Source organism: Vidua macroura, chromosome 6, assembly GCF_024509145.1.
Source record: "Vidua macroura isolate BioBank_ID:100142 chromosome 6, ASM2450914v1, whole genome shotgun sequence".
Classification (NCBI taxonomy): Eukaryota; Metazoa; Chordata; class Aves; order Passeriformes; family Viduidae; genus Vidua; species Vidua macroura.
In genome coordinates this window covers 33,680,929-33,701,283 of record NC_071576.1, presented here as the reverse complement: position 1 = coordinate 33,701,283, position 20,355 = coordinate 33,680,929, and the positions used below count along the sequence as shown (strand labels likewise).

Genomic DNA, 20,355 nt, shown 5'->3' with positions numbered 1-20,355 from the left:
AAGGTTAGCTTTGATTTTTATACAGAGTGCTTGGGCCTGTGCTGTGATGCCAGCTCAGGCCACGTAGGTGTGGTCACGGCATGGACTTGCCTGCCCCAGTGCCTGCCCCTGCACACAGACTGAGCCCAGGCCACTCTGCTTGTCACCAAAGAACATAACCTGCTGCAGAGACTTCTGCCCAGCCTGTCAGGTGCTTGGTGGGCAGTGAACTGCACGTCAGCTATAAAAACAGAATTTACTTTGGACAGCACAGAAGTTTATTCTGTCCATGAAAGGGATCATGAACTTTTCTGAAGCATGAATTTTAGGGACTTGCTTTGAGACTTTTAAAAGACATCATGCAGCAGCAAGGTAGAAGGTCAAAACCAATGAGTCAGTCATCATTATGCACCAAGAAAATGAGCTGTAGATGCCTTGGTCAGGTTGGACTGATGTAGAAGGTTTTCTAGGGAGCTTTTCTCCCAGAGTAGAAAACCACCATGCAGCAGCAGTGTGGTGGTACTGGCTGAGGGAGCACACTCCTTTCCTCAGGGGCTTGTTCCATCTCTGGGTATCTGCTAAGCAGCAGGGTCCTGTGTGAAGGGTCTGCAGTCTAGCTGTAGTTCTCTGTAGACATTGGCCATCAATGTCCTGTTTTTTGGGGGGGGTTAGGTTTTGCTTTGTTTTAATCTAAACATTTTGTTAGCCAGGTTCCATAGACTCAAAGTATGTTGTGGCATACAGCAGATATGTGTAAATCAGGTATGTGTAAATCTGGCTCAAGGAAGACTCTAGTCAAATGGTTTTCATCTGCTTTTAAATCTCACTGTCACCTGACACCTCCAGGAGCCTTCTTTTGCTGTAATAGATTCCATATTCATGTCAAATGCTCCTGGGACTTAACAGGCTGAATAGGTCAAGTATGTCACCCTAGGACTGGTTTATTTTTACCTTAAATCTGTATAGAAAGTTGCTGTTTTCTTAAACAGATCTTGCTTATTTCAACATACAGATAACTTTGGATGAACTGACCCCTATTCTCACCGCACAAGCAAAAGGATAAATAAACCTTAGGGATTTAAATGATTGCAAAAGTCCCATCTGAGTAAAACACCTACTGAAGCACCAGGCAGTGCAGGCATACATTTATTTCACTATTAAAAAAAAAGGGGGGAGAAAATCGGGTCTCCCCTATGTCAGTGAGTGAAGCGTAGCATTTTATTTGTCCCTATGTCCTGTCCACTCTCAGGGACTTGAGAGTTACACCCTCACTAACAATGCCAGCTATCTGTCCTAAATCTGACAGGACCATCAGGAGCAACATGCTTTCTGAAGACAAGGCTGTGGATAGTTGTCCTGCTGTATTTGGCTTTTGCAGAGCAAAATGCAGAGCAGCCTTTATGTTGTCACCATTGTTGTTCTATGTCTCCAATTCCCAGATCATAATGCTATCCTGCCAGTTGTTCATGCCCCGCAACTTCTTCTCCCCATGATGTAGCCAAAGGCTCTGCTCTCATGGGCAGCTCAGAAGTATCTAGGAGGGGATAACAGTTTCTGTGTTGCTGATTCTGCTTCTAACTATCCATGGCAGGAAAGGAAGCTTAATAGTTTTTGCATTTTTCAAAACGAGTTCCTGCATTTAAAAGAGGTGTTGGCATTTCAAAAGGCACGTCTCTGTGGCCAGCCAATACTGTAGTTCTTGCCTACTTGTTACTTGGTACAATGATAGGAGCTGGGTGGAAGCATATTCACTGGTGCAAAAAATTTCCTTCTAGTGGATGCAGATGCTTCACCAGTTCAGCCAGCAACTGGTCAACCCTCAAGTTGAATGTAAATCACATTGATAATATGTGCTTGCTGCTGCTGTTCCTTCAACAGCTGCTGGTAGTGAAGTGCACACAGTGCTTGCAGAGGCCCTGCCTCGAAAGAGCACTTGGAAAGCAGAGCCAGGCTTTTAGAAAATACTGTCTGATTACAAGTGTTTTAATACGTGAACTGCTCTCACATTACTGAGTCTTCCTTATATCAGCAGGGAGCAAGCATACTGTCTTTAATTAAACATTAGATTGTTCTAGCTTTGTAGTGTTGCATTCAACCTTTTTACAATTCCTGTGGAGTTTCTTTTTCTTCATCACCAGGAAGCAGAAATCTTCATGCAAACCTATTTTGCAACCGTGTTTTTAACTTTTGTTTCTTAGCCTATTCTACTACACTAGAAAGAGACTGGCAGCAGATGAAGGGTTGTGAATTCTGAAGGAAAAGGAGGTTGGCAACGGGGAATGCTGAGATGGAAAACCAAGTGAGTGAGGGCCACAGAGCATAGAGTCTTCTGATCAGTCTGGTTGGCTTTGTAACCAGGTTTCCAGGCGAAGATTTTTAGTACTAGAAATGAAAAATGCTTGCCTGCTTCTAACAAATAGTAATCATTTTGTCAACTCTATTTCAAAGAGCAACAACAACCAAAAAAATGACAGAGGATTTTGTGGCTTGTTAAATGTATATCCTGGGATGGATCACTCCCTAACCTCACTGACATCAGTATCTCCTTGGTACATGGTGGTACTGTGTGAAGTAAAATGACATGTGGAGATGAAGTGGTAGAAATATTCTGGATTTCCTCCACAGCAGCTTTGTTTTGGTGCACTGCTAAAGAACAATCAGATACGGGAACAGGGAGCACATCTTCCTTTTTTAATGGGTTGTGCTGTAAAGAGGACTAGGAAAGAAGGGATACTTCCACTTAATTCCACCAGCTGACTTTATAAAACCGGAATTTTAGAATGTGACCAGAACATAGTGCCGAGTTCTTATGCGACTTAACACTATCAGTTTTATTTAAGTATCTGGACCTTTATTTCCAATTTAAATCCATGGAGCAGTATTATTAATTACCTGTTTCAGCTCACTGATTGATTAATTACTGTTCATGAAGCATTTTCAGCATTAAAGTATTGTCATCAGATTTTAATCAAGCCCATTAAAGAGCTCAATTTAGTTTCAGGTCTTAAATATATCATAGAAGAGTCCTGCCAACTGTTGGGGGTTTTACAAGTACTGGGTTTTTTGCTTTTTGAAGATCCCCGTGAATATCTATCACATGAACAAAACAAACAAGCTGAAAATACAGATGCTTTCTTATATATTTTAGCTGCAGTATCTCAGGTACTTGTAGAAATAGTGAGGATTTCCCTTTAAGTTGATTGTAGTGCTTTATTGGAGGGATGAAGAATGCAAAAAGTACAGAACTGAATACGCTTGCCATCGCATGACATTGTCTTGCATCAGCCTAACAGACAACCCCCTGACCTCAAAATGTCTGTGAAAAAATTAATTTGGTGAAAACCGTTAACAGACAAACACAGTTTTTTCATGCCAGCAAAAGTAACTGTAGGTTTTTGTACTGAACTGAAAAGTTACTGGCTGTTTAATTCTGGGCACACTGATGACCCAGTAAGAGATCTTGGTGTACTCTGAAGTTCAGAAAGGAGCAGAAACAGTTTTACTGTGGTAGAAGAAGGTAGCACGTCTTGTTTTCTGTCTTTTGCATCTGTAATCAAAAATTCAGATATATGTCAAAGGACAGTAGAGCTTATAATTCTCATTTACACTGGAAGTTGCGTGACGTGTCTCTAAATCATAAGTTTTCAGGAATTTGGGCATGATTTCTGAAAATCTATTTTTGGGTGTGTGCTGCTGGTCTGTTGGTTTTGAATACAACAAGGTTCACATTTTGAATTTTTTTCATAAGAAGAAAAGCATTTTTTTAACAGCTTAAAAGGAAAGATTCAAATATTGTTACTTTTCTGGCACTATCCAGATAGGTGTCAATTCCTATACCGCAAATTGTGCTTGCCCCAGAACACAATGTGTTCCTGCTGGGCAGCTTTATGAAAGAAGTGGCATGGAGGTGTCTACAGTAGTACAAAAATGGTTTCTGACAATCTTCTTGGGACTTAAATTATTCTACCTCCAAACAGTAGGTTAATTCTAACCATTTTCTTACTGAAAATACTTTTGTAACTTGTCATTTGTTAGTGAAAGATCCTGCCATACAGGGACCTGTCAGAGAATGAGTAGGAGAAAGCAGCTCAGCTGGTTTCACTATCCAAAAATGTGAAGGCTGCAAATTCTGTAACTGTATATATGTGTATCTGTGGAATTTTTGTAGATGTTGAGAATCAGTACTTGAGACCCATCTGTTCACTCTTTGGCTCTATTCCATACATGGTGGAAGCTTCTTTCTGGGCCAGCATTGCCCCAAGTGCCTGTTCTCAGGACCTTGATCCTCCATCTCTAACAGATCATACCTCACACACGCAAGCAGTTGCCTTGTAAAACCTCCAAGCTGTTGACCCTTGCTGATTTATGTTGTGGAATCTCATGAGCAGTAAAGCACAGTCTGCTCTCAATCATGGTTTATGTTACATTCTGCACAGACTGGTCAGCATGAGTCCTTGCTTCCTCTTCCAGCAGGCTGCATGGACTTTGAGAGATGCTCTGTTGTATCTTTTGGCAATTACATGACTGAAAGAAGTCCTATACAGGCAGTCTGATGTATTTAGGCTTGTTTGAAATTAAAACGTTTATGGTGTATGGTTTTCTTGGTGGTATCTTGTTCACAGGACAAAACCAGCTGTTAGAGCTCATCTGCTCTGGGAATTGTCACTGGTTCTTCTGGAATATTTATGCTGGGCAGTTCTATAGGTGACTTGGAGCAGATATGGGATAAGAGAAGGAAGGCTTTTCCTTGTCTCAGTTTGGCTTCTCTGACTTACAAGTAATAGTAATTATACCTGAGGAGGGTGCTTTTAGGCCCCTGTGGGGAATAACACTGTTCTAAATTAGTGCTTATTCCCAATCTTTGGGATCATCTGTGTCTGTTTTGCTCTCAGTATTGTACTGCAAAAGAGCCAGTCTGATTAGTGGGTACTGTACCTATCAGCAGAACATCTGGGAAGGCAGGGAAAAACAGTTTTTAGCAGGAATTCAATTTCTCCCATCTGCAAAAGGGAATGTTCCCCAATGCTCCTGTTTTACAAGGATTTGCAGTTGCAACTTTGTCTATTTCTTCTCTTTCTACCTTTTTTTTCCTCCATAGAAATCGTGGATGGCAATGTTAAAATGACCCTTGGAATGATCTGGACCATCATCCTTCGTTTTGCCATTCAGGATATCTCAGTCGAAGGTGAATTTCAGTTCTTTTCCTGCCACTGTTCAGTAATGGACAACTGGGGTAACTAAATGGATTTGCCCCCTAAATGGCCCAAAAGGTGCTCTTAAGTGAGTCACTGAAGGATCCTCAAGAGCTACCCTTCCCAAGCTGCCCTGACATCTCATAAACATTTATGGCCAATCTCAAGCACACTGAGATGAGTTTTTCTGATGCTTCTCTTAGAAGAGATTTCAAGGGTAGCTCAGAAGGATGACTAAGCCTGAAAATAAACTTTAGTGTTGGACTTTGATTTAGGGACTAGCACTGAAAATGAACCTATCACTTAAGAGTACTACAAGACTATCTAGTTCCAAAAAGCTATCTCCTTATTACTGAACCTCATGAAGAAGATAATAGTAACAAAACTATCCTAGTAGACTTTTCCAAACAAGAAATACTCTGACAAGTGAAGTTAAAGCACAATTTAGTGCAGTCTCTACCAAAGAGGAATTGGTGATGATTTTCTAGCATATGCTCCAGAGACTTCTGTTTTCTAAGAAAATAAGTTAATTGATGTATTTTCTTTCTTTCTTTAGAAACATCTGCTAAAGAAGGACTTTTGTTATGGTGTCAGCGGAAGACAGCCCCCTACAAAAATGTAAACATCCAGAACTTCCACATCAGGTGAGTTACAGGCAAGAACACTTTACGATAGCTTTACAATCTGTGTTATTTTCCTATATCTCTCGGTATGTTCAACAATATTCCTAAATGACCTCCCAAGGCAATGCACATGCACAAGTAACAGTGTGGTCCAGAGAGATGCCTAGGAAGCTGAAGGCAGAGGCTCTAAGAGGATCCAAATACCTACATCCCAATTCCTCATTCAGGTTACAGTTGCTGCTTTCATAAATTTCTTTGGGGTATTAAGTCCTCCAAGAGCAGCATTTGTGGCATGGGCTTAAGCAAGAGAGCTTTGCTCTGTGAAAACTCAGAACAGTTTAAGAGCCATGAAAAAAGGACTGCCTCCTAACTTCTGTAGTATGGCAAAACTGGGAAGGAATAAGAGGTTCTCTTGCTCTGCTTTTCATATTTCCAAGCTGGCAGATGTTCTGGTGAAGATTCTGCATAAAAGTGTTTTCTCCAGCATGTCTTGGAGCCTTGTAAGAACCATATAATGTAAAGCACTTCTAAGCTTAACTGCCATCAGCGGAGCTAGCTGGGGACATCTGCCTTTTCCCTGAGGAATGTGCTTGTTCCTCCTTTACGGCTTGCGTCTACACCTTTATCCATCCCTGAGCTCATGTGCTGCACAGGACGTGCACAGAGGGTTCAGCACAGAGAACTGCCAAAAACGAGGTCCCAACTCAATGGGCAAGTCTTAATTACAATGAATTTTTGTAGGGGTTGAAAGGAATCTTTATTGCAGTCTCATGCACATACATTCCCAGCACTTACAGAAGCACTGTTGGTTGGAAACTAAACCAGAATTAGTTGTCTCACTGCCTTGGAGCGTTCCCTCATGCTCACCACTGATTGTCTCTGTGGCTGAAAATGGTCATTGTTCTCTCTTGTGTTTCTCTCATAGTTGGAAGGATGGCCTTGGTTTCTGTGCTTTAATTCATAGACACCGTCCAGAGCTCATCGACTATGGGAAGCTACGAAAGGTACAAATCCATTTGTCTATCAGACCAGATGCTCGGCACTTTAGAAGTAAAGAGGAAGAATTAGCTTGATAAACATAATTGGAGAACTTCAGCACAAGCTGGCAGTTGAAGGATTTTGGGGGGGAAGGAAGGAGGGATGAATCAGTACATTCAGGCTTCTTAGTGAAGCGTGAACTTAATGAGCTTCTTGCTTGACTTTCCCTGCTTTCAGACTGCCTTGTATGAGACACACGTGCCCCAATCTCAGCTGATGAGCAAAAGCTGGCAAACTCAGTAACACCAAATGTGAGAATAGTTCTGTGCTAATGTCACAGACCAGTGAGTCAAATCAGGCTTAACATTTCTGTGGAGAGTTGGATAGAAACCAGTTATCTGGTGTTCAAAATGCTCATTGAGGGTTTTGTATGCCCTCACTGGACACTTGTCACATGCTTCCAGCTTAGCACTGAGTCATCTGCAGTGCTTCTGGGCTTCTCCTAGCATGTAGGTATCAAATGCCAAAAAAGCATTTGTCAGAAAATTCAGTTTTACTTAAATACTTGTTCTTGTAGCATGCTACCAAACTGCTCCAAATTTTACTCTCTGTGTGGTTTGGAGACAAGATTGCTGAATGGATGATGGTAATAACCACTTCGTAGTTTATGCTGCTCCCAATATCTTGACCCAGCAGTGCAGTAGAAGATCAGACTGGGTTCTTATCCTACCAGCATTCCTGCAGTGTGCTGAGATCCAGTTTCACTGTGAATGTGCCCATGTCACCAAGAGCATAATTTATGTGTTATTGCTGGGTCTAACACAAAAAGCTTGTCCATCAGATCTCCTGGACTGTGTGTTCTAAGTGCATGTGTGCTTGATGTTAGCTAGGGAAAAAAAACATAGAAGCCCATCACCAGCAGATCTGGGCTCTTGGATCACCATGCAAATGGACAAAATGTAAATGACCTAATCAAATTAGCTTCGTCCCAGAGGCAATGAATTGTACAATGCCTGATCTGCTTTTCAATAACCTTTTATAGATCTTTACTGTCTTCCAGAGCAGTCAGTTTTTCTGATCAGTTTTAGTGTCTGGAGTCAGCACATGGTGAATAAACAGTGGGGGGAAGACTGTACCTGTTTACATAAACAGCAGCAAGAAGAAAAGGAGTTATTAGAGTAACATTTTCCATGCCTAATCTTGGGAAAATAACGCAACTAAGCAATGTGTGCCTGACAAACCCAGGCAGGTAAATGCTACAGCATGCACTCTGTTATCAACAAAGCCCTAAGCCAAACCCAAGCAAAAACAGAGTGAAGGAAAGTGAGCTATTTGTTGATATTGACTGTAGGCTTTTTAGGGTGAAAAATAGGGTGATTGTTCTAGCCAAATTCAATGTACATGAAAGGGGATTTTTCCTATTTGGAGTAAGGTTAAATGGAACCAGCATCTTTTGATCTCTGCTTGCTTTTGATCCCATCCTTCATCTGGTTCCCTTAGTCCTTCTTAAGTCTTCTCACACTCTCTGTATCATTTTTATTGTTGTTCTGCCTCAGTTACTCTAAAGAGATGAGACTAAATGTATGTTAGAGAACTGTACAACAGCTGAAATCTTGAGCAAATAGCTGGGAGGAACTTAAGAGCCTAGTCCTTAGCTATGGCAGTTGATGTATGCTGAAGGGAAGTTAACCTTTATTATGCTAGGTATTTGAAACCATTTGTGGAATATATAGACATAGAGGAAGCTGCTGAGAGGCAGCCATTGCAGTGGATAGTAGATTAGAGATCCACCTCAAGTTCTCTTCCAGCTCTGGGGAGCAATTAGTGGCATCTCAGTTGTGTGTGCCTTTGGCAATGCTGTGTGTGTTTCTGTGTATATATATACACACCAAATCTATGAGATAAAGAGGTGAAATCAGTCCAAGCTGCCCAGAGTTCTGCACTGTACTTTTTGTTTGGGCAGCATTCTTCTGCAGCTTGTGTTTTGTGCTCTGTCACAGAGGCTGTGCCTAGGCTACAGACCTGTATTGGCAGTGTATACTTGCAAAAGGTAGCCAGCCAGTGTAGTAGCTGCATGTTTTCCCAAAATTTAGCAACTTCTTTTATCAGCACTGTTTTGTATTGAGTTTGTTCCCAGCTATTTTTCCTAGTCTAGTTGTATTAGGAACAAGCACAATTCTTTTCTGCATATGGGCACTGCCTAGCTAAAGTTATTTGTATAGTCCAGGCCTCAAAACAACAGGTACAAGTCCAGCTTGGTGTTGGTGATTCCCTGACACCCCAGCTAATTGGTTAGATAGTTTCTATTTAGTGCAGATCTGTCTGCTGTTATTCAGCTCACTGTAGATAAGGTCTTGGGATTCAACTTGTGGTCTGCAAGTGAGAGGTGTGCAGAAGATGGGGTTTCCCTTCCTCCTTTTAACCTTGACTGTAGTTCATCTGTGAGCTACATCTGAGATACTTCTGTGAAGTACAGTGATTGACTGCTGGCTCTGACGCCCCCTCAAATACCACAATATGTATAGGACTGTAGTCTGTGTACTGCTGTGTTATATGCAGATATTTCTGAAAACACGAGTTTTGGATTTCTTTCCTACTGTCTTCAGTTCTGGCAGATATAGTAAGTGTTAGCTCTCTCTCAATTTTCCTTCCCCTCCATCTAATTTCCTGATTGCTTGTTAATAGATGATGGTTTTTATGTTACCTTGTAATAATTGCCTTGGCAACCTTGTGTGCTGCAAGGACTTGGAAATAGCTGGAGAAAGAGAGGAGTCCCTGCATGAATTAGAGTTGTGGTGAAAGATGAAGAGGTGTGATAGTCTTTAGTCAGCAAAAGCAGAGAATGAGCCAGTTGGCATCTGTCAAGGGCAGGTTTGTTGTCTGCCAACACTAAAACAAAAACTATCTCCTCTATGGTAAAGGTATAGGTTTTCTTGTGACTAGCTCAGCTACAGTCTGGCAAGTTACTGTTCCTTTTCATGCCTCTGCCATTGCTATGTTCATGTAAATGGAATTGCAACCAAGTCACCTCTGCAGCCTCATCTGGGTCAGTGCTCTTCTGGGTGTGTGTGTGTTTCAGCTGTGGAAGGAATCAGGGGCAGGTGACTTGTCTTTTGTTTGGTTTGATTTGCTGTGTTTGGGTCCCTAAAGTGTGCCTGCAGCTGTGGTGCTTCAGTGCGAGGCTTGGAGCTGCCTGGCCAGTCTTTACTACATTGCCCCTTTTCATGGGCATCAGCTGAAACAGGTGATTTGAAGTAATGATTAGCTGGTGTACAATGGGATGGAACTGAAAGTGGTGGAATTGGGAGGAATTTCATAGGGCTTGAGACCCTCTTGTAGACTTGGAAATGCCCCGGTGGGAACCCTAACTCATGAACAAAGAAGCATTGTTGGGATGAGCTGCTCCACTGTTCTTGAGGGGTGAAGTTTTTCCTGCAGGGAACAGAGTCTTGCTCGAGTGTAGCTCTCTGCTCATCTCCAAGCTAGTCTTGGACTTAAGTAGCTTGCTTTCAGTAGTGCTATCTTTAGTTTCATTCCCTAAGAGATACTGTGATCACACGTCTTTCTTGCATTTGAAGTAGAAATCTGCTGGCTTTATCTAGGTGAGTCTCCAGTTTCCCACATGTTAAAAAATTCCAGCCCTTCCTTTGGGGACTGCCCAAGCCCAGTAAGTTTTCCCATCAGGAAACCTCTCCCAGCTTTCAGCCAAAAATTTCTTTTTAACCTTTGGCAACAGTGCTCCTGGTGTTGTTACTTGCAAACTGATAGGAAAGCTGTCTGCAGTGAGAGATTTGCTCCTCCTTTTCCTCCAGGAGCGGCTGGCAGATCTTCATGCAGCTTGTTCAGATGGGTCTGTGCTCAGGACGGGTTTGTGTTAATACTAAACACTTTTTAGGGTGTTAATAACCATGATGGGCACAGTTAGCATGGGGTCAAATTTGCTACACAGTGGTGACATTTCTACAGAAATAGAAAAGGCCACATGGACTAGGGGAAGACTGGCAAGGGAACTGCTACTTGGCATTCTAGATGCTCCTGCTCTTGAGTGAAAGAAAATCCATTATTTTTTCTCCCTAAATGAAGCTAGGGCTATGTCTACACTCAGTGAATAAAGTAGGTTATATACCACCTCGTCTCACCTCCTCAGATAAGGCTTTTGGTTATGCTGTGGGTTCATAGAGGTTTCTCCACACCAGGCACAGAAGACAAGTAGGTTGAAATTGAAGTGGTTCCTCTAATTCCATGGTATAGGACGGTTCCTTGTAGCTGGAGAACAGTAAAAATCCACTCCCTGCTCCACTGCTCAGCTCTGAAGAGGTGGATGTAGATATATCTGATGTAGTCACCATTGAAGGTGTATTATATAGGAATATAGGGATTTGACACTATGTTGCACTGTATGTGACAGCTGCTGGCTTCATCGCAGCATGCCTGTGCAACATTGCCTTGCTTATTATTGACTTGTTCCAGTGGATTTAATACAGATCACTGTCTGTTTTAGTGGCCTTTGTGTGTGATTTACTTTGATAGGTGAAACATTACTGTCTGAGAGAGACATTTACCCAAAGGAATATGTTGCTGATATTGGATACCAGCCTAAGACATGCTTGATTCCTAGGGAAATGCTGCAGGAAACTGCTTTTCAGAGCAGCTCAGTTTCCTAGTTTATGAAGACTGTAATCTGAGGGCTATATAATGACCAGTGCCATAAAGGAAGTTTTATTCATGCCCTTACCCTGTCTGCCCAAGCCTGCCTAGCTTCATCTTTCCTGCTGGGTGGTTCAAAGGAAACTGCCTGTTGATTAGAGTTGAGGCACAGCTTAATCTTCCAAGTCAGTGCAATAAGCAAAGGCAAATGGTTCAGATAGAAAATAAACAGAATATGGATGCCACTCTAGAAAGAAGGTGAAATAATTTTACTCCCTTTTTCCTGTTTTTTTTATGTGGGTCCCAGTGTGAATAGCACAAATGACAGTATGGAGAGTAAAACCCCATTTTTCCTCCCACCCAAAAGACACCAAACAAGATGGCTGAACATGTAACAGTTTATGCACAGCCTTTCATCCAGTAGAAGCCACCTGTCTCAACAGTAGAAACTGATAATGCAAATGTCATTTTGTCACCCATGAAGTGAATTGATCCTTCAGAATAATGAAGTATCATGGTTATACAGGAATGTAGGAACAAGCTGGTATAACAATCTTACGCAGGTTGGCAAGTGTCTTGTTACTGATTATTATGTTTGAATGCTGGACACAATTTTCAGAGTCTGTAATTTTCAATGACATTTGTTTTTCATGTTTTCTTGTGTGGCTCTTTAAAATCTACAGAAAGTTTATATAGAGAGGAATAGAAATGTACTAGGGAAATTACAAGACCTGTGCAGACGGAAAAGCCATAGTCAAGGCAAAATGGGTACTTTTATATGTATTTATTTTGTAGAGATTTGTTGAAACATTCCTCTTCCTCCCACTCAACTGATGTTCAACAAACTGTACACTAGCTAAGGACAGCACCCGTTGCAGATGTTGTTACTATTTTAGTATTGCTTAGATGTTCTAACAGATACACAGCTCTGCAGTTCTTTAAAAGGGAACTTGCAAACCTAATATAAGCATGAGATGTAAATGTGAGATGTGGTCTCATCATTTACTATCAGTATGATGTAAAGCTAATTTTACTTATAACTAGGTTCAAGACAAAATGCATTATTCCTTTTTTTTTTTTGCAAGTGCATGGACTGTACATTAAGATTCCCCAGGCTCTTCTTTTAAAAGGAAGCTAATTATTTCATCTGCTGCATGAGGCTTCACACACAGTTTTGTCTGGCAAGCACAGTTACCTGAACCGAACAAAGCTCTTTCTGAGAGAAATGCTATGTACCTTGTTAAAAGTTGATGCTGATGCTCTTCCTCGCTTTCTTTCCCAGGATGATCCTCTCACTAATCTAAACACAGCTTTTGATGTGGCTGAGAAATACCTGGATATTCCGAAGATGCTGGATGCAGAAGGTAAAGTAGACTCCAACAGCTTTTAACTTGTTTTTTCTGAAGAAATTTTCCACTTCTTCTAGGTGGGCTTCTTTTGTACAAGATTCCAGTAACCTCTGAATGTTCCCTGCGTGACTGTGTAGTAGTGACTGTATAGGGAAAAAGCTAAAATGGAATAATGAGTCACATGTTCTGCTTCCCTCTTCCTCCTCTGTCCTTCAGTCTTTTGAGTCTAGTGTGGAGATCTTAGATTGGGGTTGACACACAAGGTAGAGATGAGTAACACTTGTCATCTGCTGACTGAAGTGTTCCCTTTCAATTATCAGGCCAAATACTGAGTTAGTGTAAGGTGTAGGCCTGTGTTCCTTTTGCTCCAGGGTTTTTTTGCTGTGGTCTTTCTGACATTGCTGGTGTTCTTCCTTTTGAGAGCATGATATTATTATAGACTGCTTTTTCTTGACTACTCAGAAGTGTTTGGCATGAAGATCCTTCGCTGACTGGGTCTGGGACCAAAGCAGAGTTGCATGTTGTTCAGAGATGCTTTTGGTGCTGATTACAACTGCATCCCTGAGGCCACTGGGACAGCAAGGATTACTTTTCAGAGCCTTGTCAGGACCAGCTTGGCAACAGATTTTGAAGACTGTAACTCTGGAGTACAACCAACAGCCTGAAATAGTTCACTGGTTGTTGGCTGTTTGCCTAAAGCCAGCAGGCTTCAGTGGTAGAAGCTGTATTTCAGACGGGTTGGGCAGGGGAAGCAGTTAAACATTTTTGTTAAATAAAGGAGTGAGAGGAGCAAAGAGGAAAGGTGGGAATAGGACAGCCAAACCCAGTGAACCTGTATTTCAGTAACTAGGATGTTCATATTCCTAGGTGGTATTTCCCATCCCCAGAGATGAGTTTTGCTTTCCCTGCATTCATCATGCTGAGGTTAAAAAAACCCCATGAGGTTTCCAGAGTAAATTCAAATGTTTCCTGCCATTCTGTAGGAAATACAGACACCTCCAAAATAAGCGGAGCTAGCTTCAGATCTCAGCAAAAGTAGCAGTGATGAAGAGGGCCCCTGGCAGGAGTTCTCATTGCTCTTTACTGATCTCTCTCCTCCCTCATGGAGTCAAGCTAATGTGCATTCCTCCACACCATTAATTCTGATCTCTGGAGGTGTTGAGTTTCCACTGAAACTAATGAAAGGGCCTTTTGAAATTCAAGCCATCATTGTGTTGAAATGGAGGAGGGAGACATGGAAAAGAAGGGAGAAAGTATCTTTCCAGAAGAACAGAACTGCACGGAGGACTTGCAGTATAATATGTCTATAAAAGTCATGTCAGCCTGATGCCCGTTTGGGTTGATTCAATCCACCAATCGCAGTAATGTTCTCAGGACAGGGAAGTGCTGTGACACAAGACACACTGACATATGGCTGCCTTAGCCTGGCCAGACTTGGAGGAAATTTTATGATGAGGGAGGGGAACCAGAAGGGTGATCCTGGGTTCTGAGACACACACATCTTCTGGGGAATGCTGGGAAGCCCTGTGGAATGGCTATGACACGCACACGCCGAGCAGGCCTCCTGGACAGTTGTGGTTCTACCCCTCCTCTGCTTTCCTCCCATCAGTTGATTATGCTCTTAACGTGAGGTTTTTTTTGACAGACATTGTTGGAACTGCCCGTCCTGACGAGAAGGCCATCATGACCTATGTTTCTAGCTTCTACCACGCCTTCTCAGGAGCCCAGAAGGTATCGCAGGATCCCAAGCTCCCTCCACAGAGCACACCTGGTGCCGTTGCTAATGTCCAAACCTTTTTTTCTTTCTCTCTCTCCTCTCTAGCTACGGGCATCTTTATTATTATGTTCTTGGTAGAGTTGGCTGTTGGTTCAAAGTGGTGCCCCAGATACAATACACGGGGCAAGGGAGCCAGGAATTCCATTTCCTTCTAGTCAGCAGTACTTCCAGTGGCACTTAGGTATGCCACGCTTTGGCACACATGCAAATTTAAGGGAGTGGGGAGCTCTGCCCTCTCCATTTGCCTTATGACCTGCTGTCCTCATGGCCAAGAACCTGGACCTCTTGATCCTAGTAAATCTGAGCTAGCATGCTTAGTCTTACAAAAAGTAAAGACCACCACACACCACATAGATGCTCTGCCCAGCAGGAAACTGTAGCCTCCCCCATGGGAAATAATACAGATACCTATTCACTTTTTTATTCTTTTTTTTTTTGCCTTTTCCAAAGATGGAGAAACAGAGCTGACTGAGGTTTTATGAAAGGTTTAATGAAAGGCCAAAGCTTTATCTTTTGCCTTATGTATGCTGCAGGTTCCAGCATCCTTGCTTTAAGGTCTGGACTTGCTGCTTTCTCAAGTTGTGCCACAAATTCAGTCCCAGTTCACCTGGGGCTTACAAAGCATGTCTTGCAAGTACATTTCATGGTGGTTTTGTAAACAGAGCATTGCTTATCATGACAAAGATGCCTGTTTTTGTTCATTTGTTTCCTTTTTTCCCCCCCTCTCTTTTCTCATCCATGTTGGAAATCAGGCAGTTGAGTCCTTGCTACTTCTGACTTAGCCATTTCCCTGTTGGTAATGGAGTCACTTAAGGAAAACATTTTGTGGATGAAACCTTGTATACATCTCTTGCCAAAACCAAGCAGCCTCCTGTACTTGAGTGCCTCAGGAACAGGCAGTGCACGTTGCAGCAGAGCAGATCCTGTGTAGGAAGTGCACTGCGTGGGAAGGCTCTGATCTCCAGTTCCTTGGCGTACGAAGGGCCTCGAGCGCGGGCGTTCAGATCTCCAGACAGCTTGTTTGCATCCTTGGGCCGGGCCCCCAGACCGCAGCTGTGAAGGTGCAGAGCCCAGATCCTCATCTCAGGATCCCCCTGGATTGGGGGTTAGGGAGGGGTGCCGCTTTGAGCCACAAGCCAACACTGCTAGCCACCTTCTGATCCGAATTCCCAGCTCTCCGCATGGAAATCTGTTTGGCCTGTCCTGCAATGCATGATGGGAAGTTTTCTCCCCCTCTCTCACGCCACCCATGATTGTTTTGTTTTATCCTATGTGCTGCTTCTTACTTTATCCTTTCAACCTCTTTTCCTTCTCTGCACAGATATTATAGGCACGCTAAGGCCGGATGAGAAGGCCATAATGACCTATGTCTCATGTTACTACCACGCCTTCTCAGGGGCGCAGAAGGTGAGACTTTACCGCTAACAACCCCTCCCTTCACCCCGCCCTGCCCACCTGTCCTCTCCAGCGAGGAGCGCCAGGCCCCCGTCCGCCCCAGGGCGTTTGCAGGGAAGCCCAGTGCACCCAGTGATGCATTTGGATACGCCATCTGTAATCTTGCTGGAGAAGTGATATAAATGTCCTTTTGGACAGACTTGAGCTGCTCCTTCCCTCCAGTCTCACACCACAGCAGAGGAGAGAGCATTTGATAAAGCTGGCATTGGAAGATGAATGGATGTCTGCTCTGACAGAGGCAGTACCCAGTGGGCATTGTCCTGGCCAGGCAGTGCACCTCCAGAAGTACCAGAGTCAAATCTGCCCACTCCAGGAAATCACAGCCTGTCCCTCTTGGGCTGCCATCCTGCCTTCCACACTTAGCCTCCCCTAGGTCAGTGGTCTTTTCCTAGGCTGAATCATCTGTGAGCTGGTTACATAGCACTTTTGTGCTCCAGCCATGAAGTTCATTTCTACCAGGCCTTCAGCTTTCCCAAACTCACAAGCTTTTCCATTCCTTGTTTCTCCCTTGTAATTCTCCTCTGTTTTCCAAACTACCTATATGTTTTATTTATCTTTCCTCTGCCTTGCCCATTTCCTTAGCTTCAGGCCTTCCTTCTTCCTCTGCTTCCTCTTTACTCCAAAGTCTCTTTGCCTGACATCAGGATGTTTGGAACTAAATAGTTGCAGATCACCTTTGGGCAAGCAATTTCCCAGTAAACCTTTGAATAAGAGAAAAAGGTCAATTCTTTTCTCCCATGTCATAACCTGCCCGGGCTGCAGCCCTTCCACAAGATTACTGCTCATTTCAAATGGGAGGCTTTAAAACAGTAAAATCCAAAATCCAGGACTACGTTCTTCATGTTATGGACAGGCCTTTTCTACTTGAGACACAGGCCTTGTGTTGCCCAGCTTGAGGACTAATGTGACTCCAGGAAGATTCCATCTCTTGTGCAAAGCAGTGCTGATGGCCCCAGCATTGATTCAGTTTCCATGTTGATGCTGGCTTTCAGAGGGCAAATGCAAGCAGTAGTTTCCAGGGAGCAGCTCTTTAGTTCAAGCTTTTTGTTCTTTGCCCAGTTTCATATAAATTACGTGATACTGTCTTGTTTCCAAGGAACTGGGAACGCATCCCACGGCAGTGCAGTAGACTTGCCCATTTGGCATAATTTGTGTAGTCATGACTTTCCTGCTAGGATCCTGTGGTTTTTTGTTCAAAACACTCAAGACCAGTCTGCAAGCTCCAGCCAGCTGATTCTTGCCCAGGAAGACTGTAGTTTCAGAAATCATGCCAGCTTCACGATAAGTCCTACTGTTTGCCAGGTGCTCCTGAGGGACTGCTCCATGCAGTCTGCTTAACCTGAGGAACTCCAGATGAGGAAACATCAAACCACAATATGAGGAGGGTTGTAGCCTGCTGCAGAAACAGCCATGCCACTCACCAATCTCTTCCTTTTCTCTCTGCACCCATTCCCATGATTTGGAAATCTGCTCAGCAGGTTCCATGCTCTGATCAGCAATTTAGGTGGATGCTCAGACTGCTGGGATAACTGAAAACAGTCTTCTGCTTGCCTCAGGACCTGAACCAAGTAGCTGGGCCGAAAACTACAGATGAAGTTTCTCAGTATTAAAAGTTTCAGTCCCATGTAGTCCAGCTGGCTTACAGGGAAGATTTAATACATTATTAATTTTTTAGCAGTCCTCATGGGCCAGCAACTCAACTGTGCCCTGGCAGGAAGGGCACAGCTCCTTTTTGGAGCTGCCCTAGTCATAAATTAGCCAGCTGCTAAGTGACACAGATTCAAACTGCAGGCAAATGCAAAGTGATTGCTGAGTACAAGCCCCTGCCCAGATGTTACTGTGTTGCCACCTCATGCAGGGTTAGGTGACTTACTGTGATATCGCTCAATTTTTCATCCAGATTTTTCATTACTGGCACCAGGCCTGAAGGGAGAGTCCCATGAGCCGCTTTCTGCTTCTTTCATTCTCTTATCCTGAGCCTTTGAAGGTACAGGGTCCCCAGGCTGACATGTGTATGTAGATGGCTGCTTTTTCTCTATGCCATTTTTTTTAATATATATATTTGTAGATATACTTGCTTTGGTTGGTTTGCTTGTTTTCTAACTGCTTCTGACTTTCAAACTAAATGCATGCAACTACTGGTTGGCTTAATATTTTGTAAACTTGTGGCGATTTCTAACTAATGTTTTACTGTTTTATTAAGAGATTGTGTTTGATGTATAGTATTTTGGAGTGATCCTCTGAGGCCAGAGGACAGCAGCAGCCAGGCATCTTCCCCTGAGGCTAGAGGACAGCAACAGGCAGGCATCCCTGCATAGTGCACTGTAGGAATGCCTTCCTTCATGGTCCTCCTCAGCAGAAAGACTTGGATCTTTGAACTAGAGAGACAGCAAACTCTACTCCTATCCTAAGCATTTCAAGTTATGGTTGAGAAGTATAGAAAAGACAAAAGGCAGATAAATTGGTGCCATTCAGTTTTTCATTTTGATTCCACCAGACAGCATGTGCATAGACACAGCAGTGTGGTATCAAGCAGAATGTCCTGGGCTTGCCCTCCCCAAGACTCTGAGTGCAAGCAGTACAATGTGTCAGCACGATGCTGCACTGAAGCTGATGAGCTCACACAGGTTCTCTGAGAATACAGGTGTGCAGCTTCCAGAGCCCAGGATTCTGCATCTTCTCAGTGAAGCCCTGTGCCTTGTGAGCATCTTGGCTTTTTTGGAGTTAGCGTGAACATCCTAAATGCGTCATTCCCTTTAGCAGTGTGGGGAAGCCAAAATAGTTTTTTCCACTGAACTAATTAAGGTGTAGGGGGAGCTGCCTTGGCCTCATGTAAACACCTTGGTGTGCCACTCCTCTTTTACCTAAAAGTGTTTCACTTTAGTTTTGAGGTTGCCATCACCATGGATCAGCAATGAGCAGTAGTGTGGAGGGTATTTGTGAAGGTTGCCTGAAAGCTCTGGTATCCTTTTGTCCTACCTTGCTCAGAGCACAGTGTAACGTGTTGCTCATGACATTAATGGTGATTGTGGCCACTGAGCCTTTCCTGTGGCTGCAGCAGCTGCACACTATTGCCTAGAGCAGTAGCACTTCCAAGGCAAGAACCATTGGGAGGCAAATACTAGTGAGGGAAAGAAAGCCTCTACACTCCTGCCATTAGGATAATACAAATAATGTCGTAACTGCTGACATTCTTAGGGTCTTTTTGTTTGGACAGTTGTTCAACACCCATATATACACACACATATTTAAACTTGAGCAGCTGGAGAAAGTCTATCATCAGATACATGTAAATATGCCTCAGTGGAAGGGGATCCTGCCTGCACAGCTGGCTGCTGCTGCAGTGAGCTCATGGGGTGTAAAAATAAGAAAGTTAAATGAACACCTCTCCTGGGGTGATTGAGATAAACATTAAGTACTGCCAGTTCGCTGCAGTCACTAGGCATATCATGGTAGGACTCTAGCAATGTCTTTTTGACATACTATTTGGTCCCATGTCTATAGTTTTCTCTTAATATCCAAAAACACTCCATTAGAGTACAAACTTTAGTTAAAAATAGGTCAAAGTACAAGCTTTCTTAAATGTAACCATTGTTTGCACTTTTTGCAGGTTTCTTTCCAAATGAAACTGCTCCTTTCCCTGTACAGGTCTCCCTGATGTGTTTTAAATTAGCTGATAATCTATGTATCTCACAGCTGGTCAACTTTAGTGAAGGGGCAGATGACTGAATAGATGTTTTAACAGCTTCATTTCATTCTACAAATGAATAAGATTGCTCTGTCCCCTGGGACCTTAGCAATCCATATATCACTGTACAGCCTATGACTTTATTGCTATTCTGGCTGCTTCATATCAGCTGCAAAAATTAGAGGTTTTTTTCTCAAATGTCCTTGAAGATTGAATAAACAGATTATAAAAGGTATTTTAAAAGTAGGAAAAGGTTGAAACTTACCAGCTATAAACTCAGCAAAACTTAATTTGGCATAAATTCTAAATGTAGTTTTGAGGCAGGACACAGCGTTCACAGTTGATTTGTTTTAGTGTTGGCCTCTCCTCCTTATTTGCACTCAGCCTCTGTAAGGAGTAGTTCTCCCGAGGGGGCCTCTGGGTACCTGTAGCACCTTTCCCAGGCACCAGGGTCACAGCTGCACTGTGGTAAGAGGGGTCTGAGGAATCCCCTGATGCATCACAGGGACATGTCCTCGGGCTTTGTGGTATGGCACACACCATAGTAATGATAGAGGGAGCTGATAACCCACAGATACATTCTGTGCAAGGATCGGCCTGCTTGTATGTCCCCCATGCCAAACACTGCTTCTGAGTTCATAGCTGGGATTTTTCTGATCCTTACTTT

The 20,355-nt window shown here is 43.1% G+C and overlaps 1 protein-coding gene across 5 annotated transcripts in view; it reads left to right on the top strand.

The window, feature by feature from the left end:
- Window positions 1-20,355, top strand: part of ACTN1 (actinin alpha 1) — an 86,982-nt gene that overhangs the window by 48,095 nt on the left and 18,532 nt on the right. For 3 of the 5 annotated variants that reach the window (XM_053979791.1, XM_053979789.1, XM_053979793.1), the window contains exons 4-8: window positions 5,078-5,164; window positions 5,728-5,815; window positions 6,720-6,798; window positions 12,702-12,783; window positions 14,414-14,499. In XM_053979791.1, the coding sequence (XP_053835766.1) occupies window positions 5,078-5,164; window positions 5,728-5,815; window positions 6,720-6,798; window positions 12,702-12,783; window positions 14,414-14,499 (422 nt within the window). Of the gene's footprint in view, window positions 1-5,077; window positions 5,165-5,727; window positions 5,816-6,719; window positions 6,799-12,701; window positions 12,784-14,413; window positions 14,500-15,866; window positions 15,953-20,355 lie in introns of all 5 variants that reach the window. The other 2 variants (XM_053979792.1, XM_053979790.1) reach the window with 1 other exon arrangement.